Raw genomic sequence first — 24228 nt, forward strand, 5'->3', positions numbered from 1 at the left:
TGAGCTGGACGCAAACCCCATTTCTGCCACTTGCCATCTATTTGACTTTAGGCAAATAACTCAATCTCTCCGTAAACCTCAGTATTCTTTGCTGTAAAATGGGGATAATACTATTGAGTAACATTTATTGAGGGCATACCATGTAACAAGCATTGTGCTTTACTTACCTAACCTCATTTGACCTTATAACAGTCTAATGGCGGGGGTACTGTTTTTCTCATTTTACGTGAAGCTGAGGCCAGGGAGGCTAAGTCATCTGCCTAGAGTGATACCCTTAATGACTTCTAGTGTTGTGATAAGGATAAAAGTATATGTTTTATAGATCTCAATCAGCAGGCTTATAAGAAGCATACAAGAAATAATATCTGTGGTTGTTAGTCACCTAATGCGTATAACCATAGACCTGAACTTTCTTTGTTTTTTGCGGTACGCGGGCCTCTCACTGTTGTGGCCTCTCCCGTTGCGGAGCACAGGCTCCGGACGCGCAGGCTCAGCGGCCATGGCTCACAGGACCAGCCGCTCCGCGGCATGTGGGATCTTCCCGGACCGGGGCACGAATCCGTGTCCCCTGCATCGGCAGGTGGACTCTCAACCACTGCGCCACCAGGGAAGTCCGACCTGAACATTTTGTTAGGATAAAGTTACTGAGTGATATTTAACTTTTGCTCCCCATATAGCTTAGCTCTTTGGTTTTCAAACACATGTATAAAATAGGTCATTGCTTCATTTTGTAGAGGATGAATCTCAGTCACAGAGGGTTTAGATGACTCACCCATGACCACAGAGCAAATAAATGATGGAAGTGGGCCTGGAACACATGCCTTCAGATGCAGAACCCATGTTCTTTCAGACTAGTTTTGCAGATTAATCTGGAGATAAAGGATCCAGGTTAATTTAGCTCTGGCAAGTGTATCTGGAAGAAACCAAATAAATCCAGTTCCTTTGGTGGCTGAATAATGACCCCCCAGGATATCCAAGTCCTCATCCTTGGAACTTGCGAATGTTGCCTTATATGGCAAAAAGGGACTTTGCAAATGTGACTAAGTTAAGGACCTTGAGATGGGGAGATATACTAAATATCTGAGTGGGTCCTAAGTATAATAAGTGTCTTTATAAAAGGAAGGCAGGGCTTCCCTGGTGGCGCAGTGGTTGAGAGTCCGTCTGCCGATGCAGGGGACACGGGTTCGTGCCCCGGTCCGGGAAGATCCCACATGCGGCGGACAGGCTGGGCCCGTGAGCCATGGCCGCTGAGCCTGCGCGTCCGGAGCCTGTGCTCCACGACGGGAGAGGCCACAGCAGTGAGAGGCCCGCGTACCGCAAAAAAAAAAAAAAAAAGGAAGGCAGAGGGAGATTTGACCCTAGAAGACAAGTAGGAGATGTGATGCAGGGAGCAAGAGGTCAGAGTGATGTAGTGAAGTGAAGAAGGGGCCAAGGAATGCAGGTGAGTTCTAGAAACTGAAAAAGGCAATGAAAGAGATTCTCCCCTCGGCCTCCAGAAGCAAATAGCCCTGCCAGCACCTGGACTTTAGAGCAGTGAGGCTGACTTTAGACTTCTGGTCTCCAGAATTGTAAGAGCATAAATTTGTGTCCTATTAAGCCACTAAATTTGTGGTAATTTGTTACAGTAACTGTAGGAAATAGATACACTTAACTTACTGCACAGCAACTGCATTTTTCTATCTGTAACCTCAGTGCTTAAGCCTACTTTCAAATGGACCAGTGACATTTTAGAGGGAAACCGCTGTTAGCAACTTAGGGATTTTGCTCTAGCAACACTGGCCATTCCTGCTGTTCAAGTACAGCATCCTTTCAAGCTTTCAAGGGCTTGGAAGATTCTAATACTCAGTTCTCAAAGAATCAGGCACATCCCCACCTCCACTTTGTTGCCATGTAGGAGGAAGCAACAGAATCCAGGTGGAATTTTCCAGTTTGCGGCTTAAACTTCACTGCTCAACCTTTAAAGCAGAGGTTGCAAATTGGTGGCCCTTAGGCCAGGGGTACGTTTTGTTTGACCTGACAGTGATTCTTTAAAATTTCAATAATTTGCCAGAATTTAAAACTCAGGTGATCTCATATAAAAGTCCTGATTTCTGACTTTTCTGGAGACTGGAAAGATCTGACAACACTGAGTTTATGTGATCGACAGCACTTGGCTGGTAGAGTGGGGTCCTGGCTGCCTCCTTTGAGCAGGGGGTGGGGTGGCTGTCCCTGCCAGTTCGGTGCCGTCTTTCTCTCCAGGGCCTTTGTCATTTATTTTTCTCACTTACTTGGTCCCTGTAGGTACCTGAGTTTGTGACTTTGCTTTAAGGAAAAAAACCCAAATCTGTATTCTGACCAGTTTAGCAAAATTATTGACCCTTGGCCAATAATCTGGAAATTCATGGAGAATTAGACTTTTGTCTTAGTTTTAGTCTTAAATGAGGCAAATATCTTAAAGTAGGGAAAAAAAAACTCCAGTGGATTCTGGAACCCATAGAGCAGTGAGATTAGCATGAGTTGTTGGTAAAGCTATTAAGCTGGATTTTGGAAAGCACATGGGGAAGAAAAGAGAGATTAAGAACGTATAAAAGAAACGAAATTGAGCTATTTGTAATAAGGTGGATAGACCTAGAGTCTGTCATACAGAGTGAAGTAAGTCAGAAAGAGAAAGACAAATACCGTATGCTAACACATATATATGGAATTTAAGAAAAAAAAATGTCATGAAGAACCTAGGGGTAAGACAGGAATAAAGACACAGACCTACTAGAGAATGGACTTGAGGATATGGGGAGGGGGAAGGGTAAGCTGTGACAAAGCGAGAGAGAGGCATGGACATATATACACTACCAAACGTAAGGTAGATAGCTAGTGGGAAGCAGCTGCATAGCACAGAGTGATCAGTTAGGTGCTTTGTGACCACCTGGAGGGGTGGGATAGGGAGGGTGGGAGGGAGGGAGACGCCAGAGGGAAGAGATATGGGAACATATGTATATGTATAACTGATTCACTTTGTTATAAAGCAGAAACTAACACACCATTGTAAAGCAATTATACTCCAATAAAGATGTAAAAAAAAAAAAAAAGAACGAAGGTATGTTAATCGTATGCAAGGCAGTGCTCAAGTCTATTCTAGAATTAGTCTCAGTGGAAGGTCAATAATGTAATGGATCTTTATTGCAAAAAGACATCTGAAAGTTAACTTTTGCTCCCCATATAGCTTAGTTATTTTTTGATGTCCTTGTGGATAAGATCATTACGGGCCAAGTGCTTAAATGAACGATTTGTGCCTAGTTGAACAATAAAACCAAAGGATCTGTCTTAAGTGTCTTTATCGAGCTGGTGAGTGGTTTCTCATGTGGTGCTCTGGGCACGAAGGAAGAAGCAGTTGCATTACTCAGCCTCCTCATGTTACCACTGGCTCTTCTCCCCACCTGCTGGACCCATGGCTGCCCTCATTACACCTAGCTGTACCCCATTGTGCTCTCCCTGATTATCTTGGCCAAAGAGTCAACAAATCCATTTCCCCTGTCATTCAGCCAAGTCCAGTATCTTATCTGTCAAAGAGAAATTTATGAGGCAACAGAACAGAAAAACATGAAAACTTTTTATAAAGCACCAATTTTTTTCCCTAAGAAATTCCAGCCTCACTCAGGCTTGGTGCATGTGCCTTTCTGTGTGTAGTGCCAAGGTTCCTTTACTTTCCCCTCATTACCTGGCTTGGAAGGTAGACCCAGTCACTGCATGCATTTCTACCCTAAGGGAGATACGGGGTCTCTCAACTGCTTGGTCTGGTGGGATTCATGCTGTGCTCTAGAACCTGCTTTCTGATATCAGCTTCATGAATGATAACACCCTTGTCTCTGGGTCATGACCAATTTTTACCCCACAACTATCCGGGGCTCTGTGATTCCTTTATTTGAAGGGTGTATCATTGGCCCCAGAAATCTCTTCTCTAGGCTGATAGCTCCTTGCCCTTTAATGGTTTCAGACCTCTAGGAATCCTACCTTCATTCCTGTTTGGTTCATCCACAGCATACTTATTGGAACTTTTAAAGTCTGATCTCTTTGGGGGTAAAGCTTTGTTTCACTTCACCATTTCTCTAGGGCGCTCGGGCTTCAGTAGTTGTGGCCCACGGGCTTTAGAGTGCAGGCTCAGTAGTTGTGGCTCACGGGCTTAGTTGCTCCGTGACATGTGGGATCTTCCCGGACCAGGGATGGAACCCGTGTCCCCTGCATTGGCGGGCGGGTTCTTAACCACTGCGCCACTGGCGAAGTCCCTCTAAAGACTCTTGGGATCCTCCTTTCTCAGTCCCTTATTTAAATACTGTTCACGGGTACCGGGGTCCATCCTAAGCCTACGCTTTGAGAGGGACTTCATAAAATGAAGGGGATGAAGAAGAGGATGATCTGGAAAGCATGGAAATTAGATGCCAGTTCACATTGTCATAGCTGTGAGAGCCACAGCTCTGTAGTCTGGAGAGGTGTCTTCAGGTACCTGAAGGGTTGTCATGTGGAAGAGGAGTTAGATTCAGTCCATCTCTGGGAATTTTTCAGGACTACGCACCTTACTTCAGTCACAAAGTTGAGAGGATACAGAGGGGAGCAAGTCAGTCTGTCTGTCTTCAAGGCCAAGTTTACCATACAGTGGAGGAGATACACAGAGACGGCTGTAAATTAGTAATACTCTCTGGTTCTCCAGAAAACAGAAATGAGGAGGCAGATTTCTGCTCAGTTTAGAAAGCCCTTTCCTAACAATTAGAGCTCTCCCCAAGTGGAGTGGGCTGCCTTCAAAACTAGTCACCAATCCTGTTGTCCAGCTCATGAGGATGAGCTGGAGAAGCTTTGAATGGGGGTCAGAGTAGATGATTTTTCTGCCTTTATTAATCTATGGTTCCGAGTCCCCTGACTTGCTTTCCTTTACTTACCCAAAGGGAGTTATTACCATACTGAATGCCCACGGGTTGTACTCAGTGTTTTAGGCAGACCACGCTGGGAAGAGTGTGCGGTTGCAGGGTTTCTACTGGGTGGAATTGCACTGGTGAGTTTGGAGACACAAGAGCCGATAAGCAGGGACCTGGCTGGTTTTCTTGTTCACGGACCTGGTAGAAGAATCTAGTGGCGTATTTGGCAGGTACAGTCTTGTTGCTTCTTTTGTTTGTTGGTTGCATCTGGCTGTGAGGATTATGACATCCCCTTTGAGTGGTGCAACACTTCATTTACTGGGACAAGTACCCTGAGAGAAGTCTGTTTCCTATGTCCCGTCCCCACCCCGCTCCAGGAATCCAGATAACATCCAGAGATTAGCTCCCAAGACAGGAGATTCCAAGTTCTTCCTCTTTGATGGTGGAACTTTAAAATAAGTCAGACTTCTATCGTCGGGTCCCTAAAAATCCCTCAGCCCTACAAAACACGTAAGTCATGTTTTGGCTCCATGCAGAAGGCTAAACCAAGCAAAGGCAGCATCTCTTCACAGCCTTTGAGGCAAAATCTGGCAGCACCATTCTTTATTTTTTTTGCGGTTCATGGGCCTCCCACTGTTGTGGCCTCTCCCGTTGCGGAGCACAGGCTCCGGACGCGCAGGCTCAGCGGCCATGGCTCACGGGCCCAGCCGCTCCGCGGCATGTGGGATCCTCCCGGCCCGGGGCACGAACCCGCATCCCCTGCATCGGCAGGTGGACTCTCAACCACTGCTCCACCAGGAAAGCCCTAGAGTATAGTTGATTTACAACGTTGCGTTACTTTCTGCTGTACAGCAAAGTGTATCAGTTATACATATACGTATATACTCTTTTTTAGATTCTTTTCCCATACAGGTCATTACAGAGAATTGGGAAGAGTTCGCTGTGTTACACTGTAGGTTCTTATTAGTTATCCATTTTATATATAGTAACGTGTATATGTCAGTCTCAGTCTCTCAATTTATCCCTCCCCCACCCCCAAGGTAATTTTTTAAGCAGATTTCTATATTTCACATACTATACCGTTCACCCATTTGCAGTGTACAGTTCAATGGTTGTAGTATATTCACACAGTTGTATGACTAGTACCACAATTTGAGGACATTTTTACCAGTCACTCTCCATTTCCCCTCAAAATCCTCAGTCCTAGGCAACCAACCACCCATCTCCTTTCTGTCTCTATAAATTTGCCTGTTCTGTACGCTTCTTATAAAGAGTCACACAACAGGCGGTCCTTTGTGACGGACTTCTTTTTCTTAGCATAATGTTTTCAAGGTTTGTCCCTTGTCGTGTACCAGTACTTCGTTCCTTTTATTGTCAAATAATATTCCATTTTAGGAATATACTATATTTTCTTTATCCACCGTCAGCCAATGGACGTTTGGGTTGATTCCACTTTTTAGCTGTTGTGAATAATGCCGCCGATAAACAATGTATACAGGTTTTTGTGGAGAAATATATCTTCATTTCTTCTGGGAATATACCTAGAAGTGGAATTTCTGGGCCATATGATAACTTCATGTCTAACCTTTTGAGGAACGGCCAGACATTGTCCAAGCAGCTGTACCATTTTACAGAGGCGTTTCATAAAAGCTCCCCGTGGTGAGTCTAGATACAATTATACTGTGCTGCCCGTGTGGGCTGGAACCCTCTCTCTGCCTCATCTGGAAGTAAGATAACTGCAGAACAGAGATCAGCTTGTACCCGAAGGGGAGAATACTTTTAGAGCAGAACATCCACCCCTTCCAAGGTGTTCTTTTCAACCTTCTCCATCCCTCAGCTCTTGATAGTAGTCCAAGGTCAACTGAGCTCTGACTAGAGGACTGGTCAGAGGAAGGAAGGAGGAAGATTACCTATGCAGTGTCCACCTAGGGTACGGGTTGGCTGCAAAGAGTTAAGCTGATCTGGAAAACTGATCTGTGGGTTAAGTGGAGCAGAGCCACAGATGTGTAATCCCCACTTCTGAGGATGTGACATCTCTTCTTGTAAGTGTCATCACTTAGTTGGTGCTATCTGGTAAAAACTGAGTCATGAGGTGCCGAGAAAAATTCCTTGCACTCAATGTGAAACTTGAGGCATCTGCTCATTCCTGAGATACTCACAGCTGTCAGCCCCGTTTTGATGGTAAACAATTTGCTGTGGATGAAATCCTGCACTGTGACTTTCCCCCGCTTGTCTGAGAGACGCATAGACCCAGGTGGTGTGCCCTTGAGAATCTGAGCGTGAGGGTGACCCGAGGATTGAGCAACCCCGCCTTTCACAGAGCCCTGTTTCCAAAGCAGCCCCAGTGGAGGAAGACAGAAACCAACCGTATCGTCGCAGGAGCTTTTAAAGAACATTCCTTCCGCTGCAGATGCGCGTTTCCAAAGGATGCCTGTGAACCAGCCTGAGTCTTGCTCTCCCTTCTTTGTGTTTGCAGCCACGGCACGGGGTACGATAGTGATAACCACACCACTCCCATCCTCTGTGGCGCCCAGTACAGGATACACACCCACGGCGTCTTCAGGGGCATTCAGGTGAGTATGCAGGGGCCCCAGATGCCTCTTTCCTTCCCAACAGCCTTTCACTTCCTTGCTGAAGGCCGTTTGGCCCTGGCAAGTCTGTTCCTACTTGTAGGCTCCTGTGACAGCAGGGACCCCTCCTCTTCCACTGGGGCAGGTTGGGGGCCTCCTCCTCTCCAGAGGCCAGTGTGGGTGTGGCCGCCTCCCTGACTCAGACCAGGATGCTTCCTGCAGAACCCCTTCCCTTCCTCCTTCACTGCCTAACTCACCTTCTCCCGGGTGGGCCACGCACATCTTGTATCGGGGGGTAAATGAGCTTGAATTAATGACCTGGACTCTTGACTTGTAAGGAGACTTGGTCTGCAAGGTAAAGTGCCCAAAGTTAGAGTCTATCATTGCTAATAATAACAATAACAATAATAACAGCACCATGTATGGCTGGACACTTTCTATATGCCAGGCATTGTGCTAAGTTTTATACATGGACTTTCTTTTAAAGATAGAATTCATTTTTTTCGAGCAGTTTTTAGGTTTAAGGAAAAACAGAAAGTACAGAGAGTTCCCATATCCACCCCTCACCCCATCCCTTGGTCTCCCCTGTTATTAACATCTTGTATTGGTGGTACATTTGTTACAATGATGAGCCAATATCGATCCATTATTAACTGAAGTCCATAGTTTACATTAGGGTTCACTTTGTGTGTTGTGCAGTTCTAAGGGAGAGTAAAGAAAGTAAAGTAAAAAGGCTGACGTTTTCCGAGAATTCGGGAAACTCGATGGAAGGCCACCTCCAGGGAGCCTCTTTTCGTTGCTCAGAACCATGCGCAGCTACCAAGGGTTTGTGTTTGTGACTGTGGCATGTGACTCAATGTCTGCAACATGAGGAACGGCTGAGACACTTTCACCGGCCTAGTCAGCACACTAGAAACAAATTGTGTGTGGGCCAAGTCCTCACGTGATGTGTGGGGCAAGTGCTCTGAGATGTCCTGATTAATGTTTCCAGAAGCATCATGGTGATAGAACAGCGTGCTCCCTCATCTCAGGCCTTCCAATGGTGGGAATAAAGGCAAGGGTTACAGAAATATGATGGAAATCAGATGGAAATTAGACAAGTACCGTCAGACTCTTTTCCACGAGGACGGACATTGACAACTCAGATTTATAGCCTATTGCCGTGTGTGCTGCCTTCAGGATGAATTAAAGGAAATGTAAAAAGCTCCTTTTGCCTTCCTTTCCACCAAGCGCAGTTTGTCAGACTCGCTGTCATGGCCTCTGATACACTCCAGACCAGTCGGGTGTTCATTTTCTGCTAGAGTAGACCAATCGGACACAGCTGGCTCACCATTTCAACTTATGCCACATTTTGCCTTGAGGCACTGTGTATGAGACTACTGTACGTTTTCTTCAAAAAGATCTCACGGTGCAAGGCAGTGTGAAATAGGAACGCAAACAGGAGCTTGGGGGTGGTGTGGGAAGTGCACGGGGCAGGAGTGCGTTAAGCGCAGAAGTGTTTCCAGGTCTTAACACAAACTATGGCCGTGCTCTTGGGCCTTGACTGCACATCTGTGAGAGCACAGGGGATACAGTGATCCCTCAGGCACTTCCACTGTTCCTGTCTATGACTCATTGGTTCCAGCAGCCTAAGGGGCTTTTGCCTCACTGTTTCCCTGTAGCTCCTTTTCATGGAGGACCGGCCATGCACACACTCACTTGCACAAGGTAAGGGGGATCAGAAGAATGCCCTGAGATGGACACGTGAAGTGGATGGAAGGCGGACACAGTGTTTCTGAGTGTCTCTAGTAAAGGATTGGCTACACCATGGCCCTCCTGGAATTTCAGCTCCCTTCGCAGACAGAACCTCCATATCCCAGGAGCTCCTTCTTCCTTGTCATTTTCTCATATGTGGAAGGTCTGCTCAGTTGGGGGTTCATTTAACATCCTTTGTTTTTCTCTACTAAGGACTTCCGAACCCATCGCAGATTGGGCCCAAGGTCATGTGGCTGGGTGTCCCGAGGGGGAGGGAATAGAATAGAACCTGGAGCTTTGGACTTCCAGACCTCACTGCCTCAAGAGGAGAAGCTGAGAGACAGGATGGATGGGGAGCTCTTCCAGTCACCAGCGTTTCTTTTCCAGATGCTCCAGATCAACAGCACCAAACAAACCTTATGTCAAGCCCCCGTTCTGGTTGACAGCCATGATGCTGTTAGAGCACCGCATTGTAGAATATTCTGCTCTGTCACCCCTTAGTGACATCTGCTGCGGGCGCCTCGGGTGTGGTGGGGAGTGGCTTAGGCCTCACATCTGCCATCCCTTCTTTGGGAATACTTCAACGCTCACTTTCCTTGGGACCAACGTGAATGTTCACATGTGCCTTAAAACCTCCGTTTCTCTTACACTCTGCTTGCAGGACGTGCGGCGAGTGCCCGGAGTAGCCCCGACTCTTGTTCGGTCGGCATCTGAGACCAGTGAGAAACGCCCCTTCATGTGTGCTTATCCGGGCTGCAATAAGAGATATTTTAAGCTGTCTCACTTACAGATGCACAGCCGGAAGCACACTGGTAAGTGCGTCCACTGTCCAGCCTTGGCTCTGGTGGCCTTTGGGCAGCGGTGGCCCAGGAGCCCCTGCTCCTGGCTCCTGTGCTGCCGGGACACAGGTGATCTCTGGGATGGAAAGTAGGTGCTGCTTTCAAAGATCTGGCCCAGGTGATGGGAAAAGGATGCCAGGTCATTTTGTATCCTGATTGTCCATCCTTTATTAAAGAAGGGCAGAGCAGAGTAGGTGGAGAGAGAATCCCACAGAATTAAAGAGACCTGTGTTTGAATTCTGGCTTCACCACCAGGTGGTGTGACCGTGAGCAAGTTACCTAACTGTTCTTCAAATTTCACTTACCTCACCTACCTTATACAATGGTTGAGACTAGATTAACTTCTAAAATCAAATTGAATTATAGGAGTTAGAGATATGAAACATACAGTTCCTATGTTAATAGGTCTGAATAGATGATAGTGTTACTTTTATAATTCTATTAGTATCTCTTAAGGGAGAGGAGCTGGCCTGGGAGCTTGGTAATCAGATGATTCTGAGAGCTTGATATGCAAGGTCATCATAAGACTTAGGAAGAGATGGTCCAAAGAAGAACTTAACTGCTTGGGTTAGTAATAACCAACCAGATAGGAACGGGAAAATGGCTTGTAGGTTTAGTTTTTGATTTCAATCTTTAAAAAAAGGGATGATGAGTTTTGATGATGTTTTAAAGAAAACTGGATTTTCCCACAGGTCAAGGGGTCTGCCTCTGGGAAAGAGAGAGTTGGCCATGTGCTGTTGTTGGCTGCCTTGAATGTGAACAGCCATTTCACAAATGTCTGCCCCTGGCCTTGTGGGCACTGGATAGGAGTGTGGCTAGGTCTCCCCTACAGAAAAGCTGGGCAAAGCGCAGGTTTTCCTGCTGGGGAGTTGGTACCATTCTTTCCACGACAGAAGGGAAGATACATTGTTACGATTACCATTATTATTTTATTGTTACTGTGGGCTTTGCTTCGGAGAAGCTGGAGAAGAAAGGGAGCTGCATTCAGATCTCTTTAGACCATTGGTCTTTGCTAAGCCATTGCATCTGGAGGATGCAATTCTGGCATAGCCCTGAGTGTGCACTCAGTAAACCCCTTGCTTTGAAGCTGAAGATGAGAGAACCGGTTGCATGTTACATTTTTACATATTTCCCCAAATGGGATCATTTGAAAACTATCTGTTAAGATTATAAGGAAAATGATAAGGTAAAGTTCTGCCTAGACGGATGTAATACATTGAAGGCAATGTGGTTGTAGAAATTTTAATGGGAAAGAGGCACTTAGAAAACAGTGAGGGTTAGATGTCTGGGGGAAGGGAAGGCAGTGGGCAAGACAGTCATGACCCCCAGACCCGCTGGAACCTTTAAGAAACACTTCCTTGGGCTTCCCTGGTGGCGCAGTGGTTGAGAGTCCGCCTGCCGTTGCAGGGGATGCGGGTTCGTGCCCTGGTCCGGGAAGATTCCCACATGCCGCGGAGCGGCTGGGCCCGTGAGCCATGGCCGCTGAGCCTGCGCGTCCAGAGCCTGTGCTCTGCAACGGGAGAGGCCACAACAGTGAGAGGCCCGCGTACCGCAAAAAGGGCGGGGTATTTAACAACGCTGAAGTCCCCTTCTTAAAAGAGTGCCATCTTTTTGTATTTATTTATAATAATAGTACAGACTATTATGTTAAGTATTTTTATATTAAATACTTTCTATGTGCCAAATTCTCTACATGCATTATTTCATTTAATCCTCACGCACAATTATCTGGTGGTAGGATATAGGGAAGCGGGACTTAAACTCATGACTTTCAACTCCAAGTCACAGGCCCCCTTCTCAAAGAGTCTGTGGTCTGTTTTGGAGCCAAGACATACACAAATGAAAAGGGACAGAGAGTGTGTGAATCTGGAGGTGCTGAGAAGACTTGCTCGAGTGAGCGTCGTTCGTTTCTTGGAGGAGGAAGGGCTTGGGTTAACCATCAAAGGGTTGGCAAGGTTGGGCAGAGGAAGTAAAGGATAAGCAGAAGCAGAAAGGCAGAGAAAAGACATGAGACTGAACAGGAGTGTTGCTTTTCCCAGGTTGAAGAGGTGAAGCTTGAGTTGCTGGGCTGGATATCAACAGAAAGTTAAGGAAAGGCTCCTGCCCTCAGGATTTTCCAGCTCGCGGCAGAACTAGACCTGGACACAGCCCCATGTTAGACGTTCTGTAATAAGTTCTGTAATGAGGGAAGGAAGGGCTTTCTGTGTGAGCATGAAGTTTCCAAGAAGGCATCGCAGAGGAAGCGGCGTTTATGAGGGACGTGCAGTAGAGTTTTGGATGGGTTAGGAATCCGGAGATAGGGATGGAGGATGTTTAGTGTGAGCAAAGTACAAGGCAGTTTTTGGGAATGGTGAGCTCTGTAGAGCAGGAATATAGATTAATCAGGGAAACAGAGGGGGTCATGAGGCTGGAAGGGTAACCAGGCACTGCCCAGCAACAGAAAGAGCCAGCTGATCCTGGGAGGGCTTGCTCTCCATCCCAGAATGCTGGTGACTCAGAATTCTCATAAGAAGGTGGGCTGGCCCAGGGTCGCTCAGTGCATTCAGAGGGCGCAGTTCCCAGGATCTGGCTGAACTTTCTCCAGTGAGGACAGGGGTGAGGCTTCGCCGTTCTGAGGCAGGAGGTTGTGTAATCCCACTCCTGACTTCTCTTGGGTAAAGGGATACCAAAAACTCTAAAGGCTCTGGCTCCTGGTTTAACTTGAGCACCTCACAACCATGCAGCTGTGTATGCCTGACTCAGGAATGGGAAGTCAGTAGCAGAGAACACCACATCTTCAGGCCATAAAACATAAAACACTTCCTTCACGGGGCTGGCTCCGAGGCACATCCGTCCCAGAATTCTGCCTCAGACTCAGCCTAGGACTTAAGACTGCTTTGGTTTATTATTTGTTTAAATATTCTCTGCCAGTACTTTTTGAGCACTGTCTCTGTGCTAGGCACTGGACTAAGACCCTTATGTGGATGGTCTGTTGTAATCTGCTTATAAATCCTTGGAAGTTGTCGGATTATTGGCTCCATTTCACAGTGAGGAAATGATACCTCAACCAGCCCTTTAAGTGGAAGAGCTGGATGTGACCCCAGCGTCAGACTCCAGAACCTGAATTCCCTTCACTTCTTTTTTTTAAATTTATTTATTTTTGGCTGCGTTGGGTCTTGTGTTGCTGTGCGCGGGCTTTCTCTAGCTGCAGAGAGCGGGGGCTACTCTTTGTTGCGGTACGCAGGCTTCTCACTGCCGTGGCTTCTCTTGTTGCGGAGCACGGGCTCTAGGTGCTCAGGCTTCAGTAGTTGTAGCACGCGAGCTCAGTAGTTGTGGCGCACGGGCTTAGTTGCTCCGCGGCATGTGGGATTTTCCCGAATCAGGGATCGAACCCGTGTCCCCTGCATTGGCAGGTGGATTCTTAACCACTGCGCCACCAGGGAAGTCCCCCTCCATTCACTTCTAACGCATCCTTATTCACGCAACCCCCTTCTATGCCTCCTGCCCATGAGTGTATGTGTAGGCGGGTCTTTAACCTCACACTGCGGTTGGCAGCCCATCCCTGAAACCTTCCACCCAAGTGCCTTCAGCATTTTGGGATCCCTTCAGTCCCAGTAAGAGAAGTTGCCTCTAATGAGATCCTCATTTCCAGTATCATTTTCAAACGGAATATGTGTCTTCCCCAAGGTGAGAAGCCATACCAGTGTGACTTCAAGGACTGTGAGCGAAGGTTTTCTCGTTCAGACCAGCTCAAAAGACACCAAAGGAGACACACAGGTTTGTAGGCTCCCTTCTCGTTGCTGGCAGTGTGTTCCCTCGGGTCATGGTTGATTTTGTGATTCTCTTCATTGTTCAATATGGATGTGAGAGGGTCAGCCATTTGTTTGTTTAGTTTCTCCAATAATTTTTTCCCCCTAATCTCTGGGGATTTACCTTCCCTTAAAGGGAAAAAAAAAAAAGAAGAAGAAGAATGGAAAGAAAAAGAAACATCCCATATTTCCCCTGAAAACCACAGAGCCATGATATTCCCATTAGCAATTTGCTGTTGATACACTGAGTGTCAGTAAAGAACATGGGTGGTGGAGAGCAAAATCCCATTTGTAGTGTGTGATTCACTTTTTCAGTCTCAGACACAGCTGAGAACTTGGTGAGAAGCTGGACATTTGTGGTTAAGCAGTTGTTGTTCCCAAGACCACAGGTCTTCAAGGATTACTGTGTAGAATCAGGTGGTTCCTGCTGGGCCTGGGGTACTGGGGAAATCTGAGGGCGAGGCAGATACTGTAGGCATGGCTGGAGATGCCTGGCTCCTCGGGCCGCCGGGAAGCAGGCCTCGTGGGCCTTGCTTTGCCCCACATGGTTAGGGCCACGGCTAGACCTTCTCTGTCCGTTTAGGTGTGAAACCATTCCAGTGTAAAACTTGTCAGCGAAAGTTCTCCCGGTCTGACCATCTGAAGACCCACACCAGGACTCATACAGGTAAAACAAGTGCGTAAACTTTTCTTCACATTTATTTTTCATTATTTTTTTAAACTACTGTTGAATGGAGTTGCTTGTGATGAGAGAGACTGGAAAAAACAAGTGTAAAAGTTCTGAGCAGGTTTAGATTCAGTGGAGAGAAAGCACAGTGCATGGCTATCTTTAAATAACAACATTGTTTAAGAAGGAATGAGGGTGTGGGACACAGAGCATAAGAGATGTGAAAAGAACTCTTTTCATGAGTGTCCAGAATGAAGTGAAGAGATAAGCTAGGTCCCTGCTGTTCCCAATTTGTTGCATCACATTTTTATCAACTCAGTTTGATAGGATAATCAACCTTACAGAAAAACAGCAAAAATTCTAGCAAGCCGAACACTTATTTTCCTGAAAGTTTGCGTTTCACAACACTATTTTCAGAGGACTGAATCTTTGCTCTGCTAAAAGTTAGTGTTGCAGGAGCAGTCATGGTTTCTGCCAGACCCATATCAGCGCGTGGGTATTGTTTCCTTCGTACTGGAATAGAGAGGAGAATAGGACATCAATTCACTGGCTGCTGAAAGTTTTTGCTTCTCCACAAGGCTGGTGTGATTCATAATGAAAATAACACCATCTTTGTTGTGTGTTTTCTAGCTTTGGAGGGAGGGCCAATGCTTAGGTTATCTCATTTTATCTTCGCAACATCCTTGGAAGAAGAGGAGGGTAGGCACGTTTTATCCCCATTTTACAGATGAGGAGGCTGAGGCACGTGATAAAATGACTTTGTCTAAAGTCCCAAAGCTAGTAAGTAGCAAACCCAGTTCTGTCTTCTCCCAGCCCACCTACCCACTGCCTTCTTTGTTGGGGGAAAGAGCCTGGGTTCACCTTGCAGCCCAGGGAGGATAGAGAATAAAGAAGAGACCCAAGGTCAGCAGAGTTGAATTCCATTGAGAGACTGAGGAGAATGATGACTGACAGGAGGAGAGGTTGGGATTTGTCCATCAGGAGGTGTTCTTTGACAGTATGGCTGGCGGTTGGCGGGGGTGGGGACAGGAACCAGATCAGAAAGAGCAGAGGAACAGTGAGTAGGAGGTGAGGGAAATGGGAGGTCATGAGCCCCTGTGAAGTCCTGGATTCTCAGCCCCAACAGGCTGTACGTACTGACAGTCAAGGCACCTGTGCCCCAGAGTTGGTGGGATGGGCATCTCATTCCCTTACTCACGTGCCTTTGGTGTTACTTCTTTGCCTTCGTCCTGAGCTCATAACCTGGTGGGAAAGAGTTATCGTCGCTTGTACCCTGCCCCCTGCCCGGTGCATATCTGTATATGTACAAAGTGACCTATGTCACCAGCAGATTGTTTAATGCTCTATTTGACTGGCCTCCAGTTCTGACCCTGGAACAGCACCTCTCCTGGGACATTTCTCAGTGCTTGCCCCATCCACTAGTTCTCAGAGAACGCAATATGGGACTAGCCATATCCTGAGAACATCCCCAGGTGGTACGGGAAGAGGCTCCTGCAACATTTTTACTTAGGATTAAGCTATGGCTGTATTTCCATTATGTCGAGGTCCAATGCATCGAGGTATGATGCAGCAACGTGTGTGGGCTTTGGAATCAGACAGACCTGGATTTAAGTCTTGCCTGGGTCTGCCCTCACCAGAGGTCCAGCTTCACCCGTAGAGTGGGGATAATAATGCTGGCCTTACAGGCTGCTGTAAGGAGTACACGAAATTATATATGTATGTGTGTGTGTGTGTATATATGTATGTATGTATATATTTGAATATATATGTATGTATATATGTGTGTGTGCATATATGTATGTATGTATTTGAATATATGTGTATGTATATATGTGTATGTATATATATATTTGAATATATGTGTATGCATATATGTGTGTGTGTGATATCCCAGCACAAGGCTCGGCACGTACTAGGCATTCATAAATGCTGATTATCTTCCAAAATGAGTCTTGGGAGGATCTTCTGAGGCCTCCTTAGGTGGAGAAGCCTCGATTTTTTGGCAAGCTTGTTAAAAATCTCAAAACCATGCCTCAGTTAGAATCTTCTGTATAATGGGTATTATGCTGAGTAACCCTTTAAGGTGAAAGAAGCAAATACCATGTGCACTGATGTCAGTGATTTATTTAAAAAGCACCCAGCCCATCCAGAATATCTATACAGACAGAGATATTAAAGCTACAGTCACAGCTCTGCTACTGGGTGGCTATCAATCAACAATATCCAGGGTGATGATCCTGAGGCCCTTGCCTCCCAAGTAAGCTCAATTCCCTCCTTAAACAGCAAAGGGGAAACATTGACACAGTTCACAAAACAGTCTAATGGCAGGGGTTTTACCAAATGTTTTTCCCCCTTGATTAAATATGAATCGCCCAGACATTTCCATCAACTAGACTCCTTCTTTCTCTCCCATTTCCCAAGTCTTCTGACTCAATAACACTTTATAATTGTCACAGTATTTTCATCCTTAAGGCCCCAGAGATGCTGCCACTTCAAGGCTGCTTGTGAGATGGGCCCGATTTGTTAGCTTAGGGAAAGAGTTAGAGAGAATCTGGAGTGGGTGTCTCGTGATGATTTAATTTGGGCCTTTGATGCTTGAACTTGCGCCCCATCTCTCCACCGCAAGTATCTCTGACTGGCCATTGTGTCAACAGGTGAAAAGCCCTTCAGCTGTCGGTGGCCCAGTTGTCAGAAAAAGTTTGCCCGGTCAGACGAATTAGTCCGCCATCACAACATGCACCAGAGAAACATAAGCAAACTCCAGCTGGCGCTTTGAGGGGTCCACGCCAGGCACCGTTCTGTGTCTCGGGCAGGACAGTGTGTGAACTACTTTCAAAGCTGACTTTAACATTCCTCCTCACTCGCCTCTCTAAGAAGGAAACAGAGGTTGATCTTCTTCATCCAGCTTCTGAGAAAGATGCCTGTACTACTGGATCCTACCAGGTTTGCCCAGAGGAGTTGGTCTCTACTTAGCCGACTTTTAGTTGACTCATAAGGCTCTGGAGAAGTGGCTGTCAGTGTCCAGTTAGTTAAAAGCCCATTGCCATTTGGTCTGGATTTTCCACTGTTAAGAAGAGCCGTTGATGGTAATGGTCCCCCCTGCCCCTTCTCCCTTTACGCTCATTTTCACGGGGAATGGAGTCATTGTACCTTTTTCCATCATAGAATATTTATAGGCCAGGGCATGTGGATGTGTCTGCTAATGTAAACTTTGTCATGGTTTCCATTTACTAACAGCAACAGCAAGAAATAAATCAGAGGGCAAGGCACTGGGGGTGAGTCCCGTCCGACATTCCGGAGCTTAGGCAGGCCGCTAACCTGGAAAGCAGGACGTAGCGCCACCAGGCAACTTTTAAAACTCAAGCATTTCAAGCCGCTGAAAAAAGAATCAGAGCTAACCGGTACCTCTGCAGAGATATCTAAAAGAATCCTTTATCATTCAGTTAATTCAATGTAACATTAGCACAATGCTCTTAAGAAACCGTGCTTGAGGATCTGAGATTTTGTTTTCGTGTTTCTTTTTGACTTTTCTGAGTTGTAATCATATGCATCTTCAGAGATGTACATATCTCCTCACACAAAGGAAGTGGAATTCATTTTTATCATTTGGGGTGTCCTTAAGCGTATACAGACCACACTGGTTATGTGGCTTCAAGTTGTAAAAAATTAAAGTGACTCTAAAAGAAAATAAGGGCTGGTCCGGGATCTCCACTGATAAGACTGTTCTTTAGTAACTTAAGTAACTTTGGGTCTACAAGTATATGTGAAAAAACATGAGACTTACTAGTGTGAGGAAATCCATTGTTTAAAGGTGGTTGGGTGTATGTGTGTGTTTTGTTTCTGTTTTTTAAGGGAGGGAGTTTATTATTTACTGTTGCTTGAAATTATTGTGTAAATATATATATCTGATAATGATTTGCTCTTTGACAACTAAAGTTAGGAAATGTATAAATGTTAGATGCATCACTGTTTTGGTGTTGATCTTCCAACATATAACACTAAGTAACACTAAAAATGTAACCTGCATTTTTCACTTCGCTCTCAATTAAAGTCTGTTCAAAAGGAAAGTGGTAAGATTCTATCAGCTGTATTGTGTACAAATCTTGAGGACAGTTGAGCCTCTTTTAAACAGGTAAGATGCTGACGCTGACATCAATGACCGCTTAAGTCTGTCCAGGTCCTGACCACTCGTTATTTCTCTCCGTTGAACCTCAGGTGGTAATTACTGGTCATAGAAGCAGCCAGAGAGCACCGCCTTCAGCTGTCATCATGCCACGTGGATGGCATGGGGGGAATTGTATTTTCAGAGTCATTTTCATCGGGCTCTCATTGCATCACTGCTTACTCCAGGTCAGCAAAAGAGAGTAGAGAGATGCAAATGGTAACTGGTCTTTTTTGAAAAGTTCACTGCTATACACTGCAATCAGGAGAGTATAAACTGAACACCTAGTACAACCCAATTTACAATCGTAGTTGCTATAAATTAGCTCAGCAGGTTGGAAACGGCTTAAGACTTTCCAGGGCAGCCGAGTGTGAAAGGCAAAGATCTACGTTATCTATAAACTATAAACTCTCTTTCTGGTTCTGGTGGATGGTTTTTCAGTTGTAAATAAGGAGATTAATTTGGTGCCGCCCCTCTCAACTCCGTTATCTGGGAGCTTGCGTGCATTCCAGGCTTCATTTCTTCCTTTAAAATGTATCTTGAGCAGACAGCAGCTCACAACAGAGACTCTTCTGCATTGAAGTGCAGCTCACAGTTTGGGCTGCCTAGAAGTCAGGTCCTGAGGCCCCTCTTGGTTAGCATCTGGCTCTTGCATCACTGTTAATTATAGCCAGTGTAGTGACTCATTTGTATCAGCAGTTTTTATCTTTTCCTGCCAGAAGACGGCATTTCTCTGGAGAAGCTCAGGACGAGCATGGCAAACGTCAGCAAGGCAGAGCGAGCCAGGTTTCACAACAAAAGCAGTCACATTGTTTCATCTGCGCTAGGAAGCCCAGAGATTCTCACACTACTTTAGCAGGTTAGCTTGCAGTTAAGGTCATGGGCTTTGGAAAGCAGACCAACCTGGATTCAGATCCTAAGTCCTCAGTTTCCTTATCTGTGAAGTGGGGCCTTTTTGTCCCTATCTGTCTGATAGGGTCGTAGTGAGGATTAAATGGGGGGGGGGGGAAGCATGAAAGCATCTAGTACATCGCCAAGGCTTCATAGGCATCGTCTAGGAAAATGATTACCTGAGAACTCATGCTAATTTCCTTTACCTCCCCCCTCCCCCCCGCATCCTCTTGCAGTGTCCAGACATCTTCATGCAGAATGACAAACAAATCCGTTTCCATATACTACAAACCAGGGTTAAGGTTTGCAGCAATAGGGCTCTCGTCAGCCTCCCCACAGAGACCACATCTATTTGCTTTGTGCCTTTTGTAACACACCCAGTGGCATTGAGTGTGTGTTTTGAGACCCGTGGAGTTGACCACGAGCAGATTGTCAGGATGAAAGCTGGTCAGAGGGAGCTCTCTGTAGCTCAGGCTAGAGTCTATATGAGGTGCAAAGGTCAAAATGTACATTTTTCCATCTTGCTTTAGTAAAGTGTATGGTCCAATTATCTTTAAAAGGCCACCTTCAGCCCCCCAGTGGATCTTCCCAGACTGTCTCATCCGGCACCTCTGTAGCACTTAGAGTACATAGCATTTAATAGTATTTTTTATGGGTATCATGCTTTCCCACCTAGGACCATCTACCTATAAGGTAGACAGGACAAGTATTATTCCCACTGTACAAATGAGGAAGCTGAGGCTCAGTGAAAGTAGTGGCTGAGGCAGGACTTGGTCTAGGGGTTCTGTATCCAAGTTTTCTTCCAAAACGTGCTCGATGATATAGACATGCACTCTGCTCCATGGTTTCATATCTACAAGTCATATCTTCCTAACCATGTGTGAGCTTCTAGAGGAGTGGATCGTCTCCCTTCCTGCGTTACTTCCTTGGGGACTTCTCAACCTTTAATATCGATGGACATTCCCTGAGGAATCTGTTGAATCACAGACTCCTATTTGGAAGTTCTGGGCTGGGGCCTGAGACTGCATTCCTAACACCCTCCCAGGCGATGCCCACCCTGCTGATCTGTGGACGACACTTTACAGAGACCTAACGGCTGAGCTCCAGAAATACTTGCTATAAGGTGACTGATGAGTTTTGCACCTAACACTCCTGAGACTGTCCCGAACCTTTTAAGCCTGTAGAGAGTGGCCGTGAAGATGGCCCGGGGCCCACTGCGATGAGCCCCGGGGCTGTGGGACAGGACATTGGTGATGAATACAGTCAGAAGAGCTGTATGCAGGAGAGTCCATCCATGAGGAGCTTTGTTTCCAAAACAGCCTGACCGTCCTCTGTCAGTGACTTTCCCCCAGGTAAGGAGAAGGTGGTACACGGTCCCACCTGCATATCCAATCCTCACACCTCACTCAGGTCACATCTCCACAGCAGGCCTCTCCCTCCCTGATGCGTGCCTTCCAGCACAAACTGAAACCTCGTGGTCTTGGAGCGGATTTACTCCCTGTGAGCCAGGCAGGAATTCCCCACTGTCTTGTCCCTACGAGGAGCCACTTGCTTAGCTCTTTGGGTACCAAAGGGAAAAGGAAAAAGGCAATGTCTTCCAGAGCCCTGTCCTCCCTGCAGGGTGTTTGCATCACTGACTTTGGACTAACAGGTGTGTCAGGAACAGGTGTAGGGGTGTGTGTGTGTGTGTGTGTGTAAATAGAACAGTGGTTCCCAGCTAGGGGCACTTTTCTTCAAAAGCTTGCAGCAGGCAGAGTGGCTCATAGGAACTTCTCACAGGTGAATGTATAAGAACTACAGTAAGGGAAACAAATCCCCAAGAAAATATGAAGGTCTCGGCCCTTTTTATTCAGATCTTTACTTCTAGTGACTATTTTATTGTATTTCAAATGATTGAAATCCACACAAAACTTAATAAATAAATGTAAATGATACAATGTTGATGACCACATGGTCTGATTTCTTACACTGAGAAAGTAGCTGCTTCAGTGGAGGGCTCTGGGCTTTTCTCCATTTTTCAAGCAGCCTTGAGAAGGAAAGAGCGAGCCAGGCAGCATGGGAAGGGTCATCTCTCAGAGGGCTGGAGATCCACCCAACCAGCCAGCAGACAGCCATACGCAGTCAGGACCTCCTGAATAAAGTTTTGTTTCAGAGACTCGTGAGGGGATGAGGACCAACTCCTGAGGATGCAGATGCAGGGAAGTCACTGCCTTTAAGCACGCTGTGAAAATCAGCTAGCTATGAGTGGGAGTCTCAGACAGATCTCAGTTACAAGCAGCTAAGGCAGACCAAGTTAGCAAATGTGAGTTTAGGAGTTAACAAGATATTTTTATGGAGCAGGGATGATTGAGAGATGGTCCAGGAGGAGGGGCTAAGATTAGTGTAGAAGGTGGGTTGGCTGAAACAGGTGGCTTCTCCCCTTCTCGGCATCCTGGGAGCATTGACGTTGACACTGGGCGAGAAGGATTGCCTGACACGGCAGGGATTCTGAGGGCCACTGAGGAGGCAGTTGGACTCCAGGAGAAAGAAAGGAGGGGTAGAAAGAGGGGGACAACTCTGCGAAGAAAGATGAGACAGATGAGGGATGGAGTGCAGATATCAGGGAGGTCTGTCAGGAAGAGGGGACTTCTGTCTGACAGGGCCCGACGCCCCATGTGAACCCACCCCAGCTCTGTTAACACGCACCCATGGCCTTCCCAAATGGGAGATGCTCAAGGGCTAACATGCAAATGATAATAATGGGGCCATTTATCGGACGTTTATGTACAGACCAGTGCCATTGTACATGCATTCTCTTATTGAGAATGTTCCCAGTTTACAGATAAAGAAACTGAGACCCTATGCAGTAGCTCACACAGGGTCTCACAGCTCACGTATGGCAGAGATTCAAACCTAACTCTGACTCAGAGCCCACACTCTCAACCCCTTCATTTTACAGTATTTATCCCCCTCGTCTCAGGGCATGTTGGCCTGGAGGAGGAACAGGAATGCCGAGAGAAGGCAACAGTGGCGCCTTCTTGCCCACCGGCTTGTTCAGATACTAGGAGTATTTGCCAGGTGTCCAGAGGAAGAATAGGCATGGTTGGCAAAATGTTCCCTCCCCCCGTTTCCAGTTGCAGAGCCTGTTCGTAAAGTATGGTTTTTTTTGTTTGTTTTTTTTTTTTTTGCGGTACGCGGGCCTCTCACTGTTGCGGCCTCTCCCGTTGCGGAGCAACAGGCTCCGGATGCGCAGGCTCAGTGGCCATGGCTCACGGGCCCAGCTGCTCCGTGGCATGTGGGATCTTCCCGGACCGGGGCACGAACCCATGTCCCCTGCATCGGCAGGCGGACTCCCAACCACTGCGCCACCAGGGAAGCCCGTAAAGTATGTTTTCATTCAACATTTTATATTAAACACCAGAACTTAAATGACCTAGCATAATGTTAGCCGGACAGTGATAAAAGGGGAAAATTGAGAAACACATCTAAAAGTTCAAGGTCAATGAATACTTTTTTAAAGCAGCATCCTGCTTTCCCCAGGAGCTCGGTGTCAGAGGGAGCGGGTGCAGGAGGAAGCTACTGGCGTCTAGCGACGGTGGAGGTGAGGGAAGCTCCTGACGGGTCCCATGGGTAGGATTATCCCCTTGTCTCCGCGGGCAGCCTCCATTTTTCTAAGATGTCTCTGGGCCCTCACCATCCAAAGGAAGAAGGCCAGGGAGCCTGTCACAGATGTCTCTTGTCCTAATTTTTCTGAGGTCTAAAAATATAATGATCCATCTCAGTGGCCTTTATCACTCACCGTGGGCACAGCCTTCCTTCCAGTCCCCACTGCAGCAGACCTTCTCCCCTGGCAGGGGAGAAGGGGCACAGTGATCCTTGGTAAGGGCTTACAAAGGTCTCATGGGGGAAAGAAGTCCAGGGAGGCCGCACCTGCCCTCCTCCTAGCACCAGGCCGAGTGAGGCAGAGTTCATCCCTTCTCGTAGACTCCTGATGAAGATGCCTTTGAGTTCGCTGGGTGGGCAGCACAAAGCATGTTCTGAGGAAGATTCCTGATGCCGTCCCATGGAGACAAGCTGCCACTGTTTTTAGACAGAGACTCCTGGGCCCTGGGAGAAGCAGCTGAGGAGCTGTGACTCTTGGAAGACCCTCCCCGCACCTGTAAGTGTCTAGTAAATTCCAACCGCTAGTGGCAAGATACAATGGTTCAGCTGGCTGATCCCGCCCCTGGTGAGTCCCTCCATTCACCTCTAACAGGAGCGGTCTAGAAGGGCCCAAAGCAAAGCATGAGGATTGTTGAAAGAGGCCTTGGGGTGGGCATGCCCCCCAGGAGGCAAGAGCATCCCAGCAATGGGATACAGGCTCAGACCATGAGGCCTGAAACACTCGGACCTCAGCTTTTGCTCAGATTAACAACACTGTTCGCCTCCACGGAAGGGGATGCCACAGGGGCTTAGTCCACACACTCAGGCAGGGTAGCCAGTTGTGCATCGAGCAGGGCAAAGCCATTCAAGGAGGACTGAGGCAGAGCCTGTCCCTGGGTTCTCGCCCGCACTGGCCCTGGGCCACCCCACCAGCAAGCCGTGGCCCGCTGCACTGCAGAGGAGACATGGGCCGCGCTGGGCAAAGCCAGGAGGGGCAGGTAGTCAGCAACTGCCCAGCTGCACTTGTCCCACAGTTGTCTCTGTGATCCTCCAGGAGACTGAAGGGACTGGGA

At 47.0% G+C, this 24228-nt stretch overlaps 1 protein-coding gene across 4 annotated transcripts in view; it reads left to right on the forward strand.

Annotated features, from left to right (window-relative positions):
- WT1 (WT1 transcription factor) overlaps positions 1–22219 on the forward strand; it is a 51702-nt gene extending 29483 nt beyond the window's left edge. For 2 of the 4 annotated variants that reach the window (XM_079930275.1, XM_079930277.1), the window contains 5 exons: positions 7360–7456; positions 9849–9999; positions 13693–13782; positions 14398–14490; positions 17136–22210. In XM_079930275.1, the coding sequence (XP_079786401.1) occupies positions 7360–7456; positions 9849–9999; positions 13693–13782; positions 14398–14490; positions 17136–17257 (553 nt within the window). In that variant the 3' untranslated portion in view covers positions 17258–22210. Of the gene's footprint in view, positions 1–7359; positions 7457–9848; positions 10000–13692; positions 13783–14397; positions 14491–17135 lie in introns of all 4 variants that reach the window. The other 2 variants (XM_079930276.1, XM_079930278.1) reach the window with 2 other exon arrangements.
- The last annotated feature ends 2009 nt before the right edge of the window (positions 22220–24228 follow it).

This window comes from Stenella coeruleoalba (genome assembly GCF_951394435.1).
Source record: "Stenella coeruleoalba genome assembly, chromosome: 8".
NCBI lineage: Eukaryota > Metazoa > Chordata > Mammalia > Artiodactyla > Delphinidae > Stenella > Stenella coeruleoalba.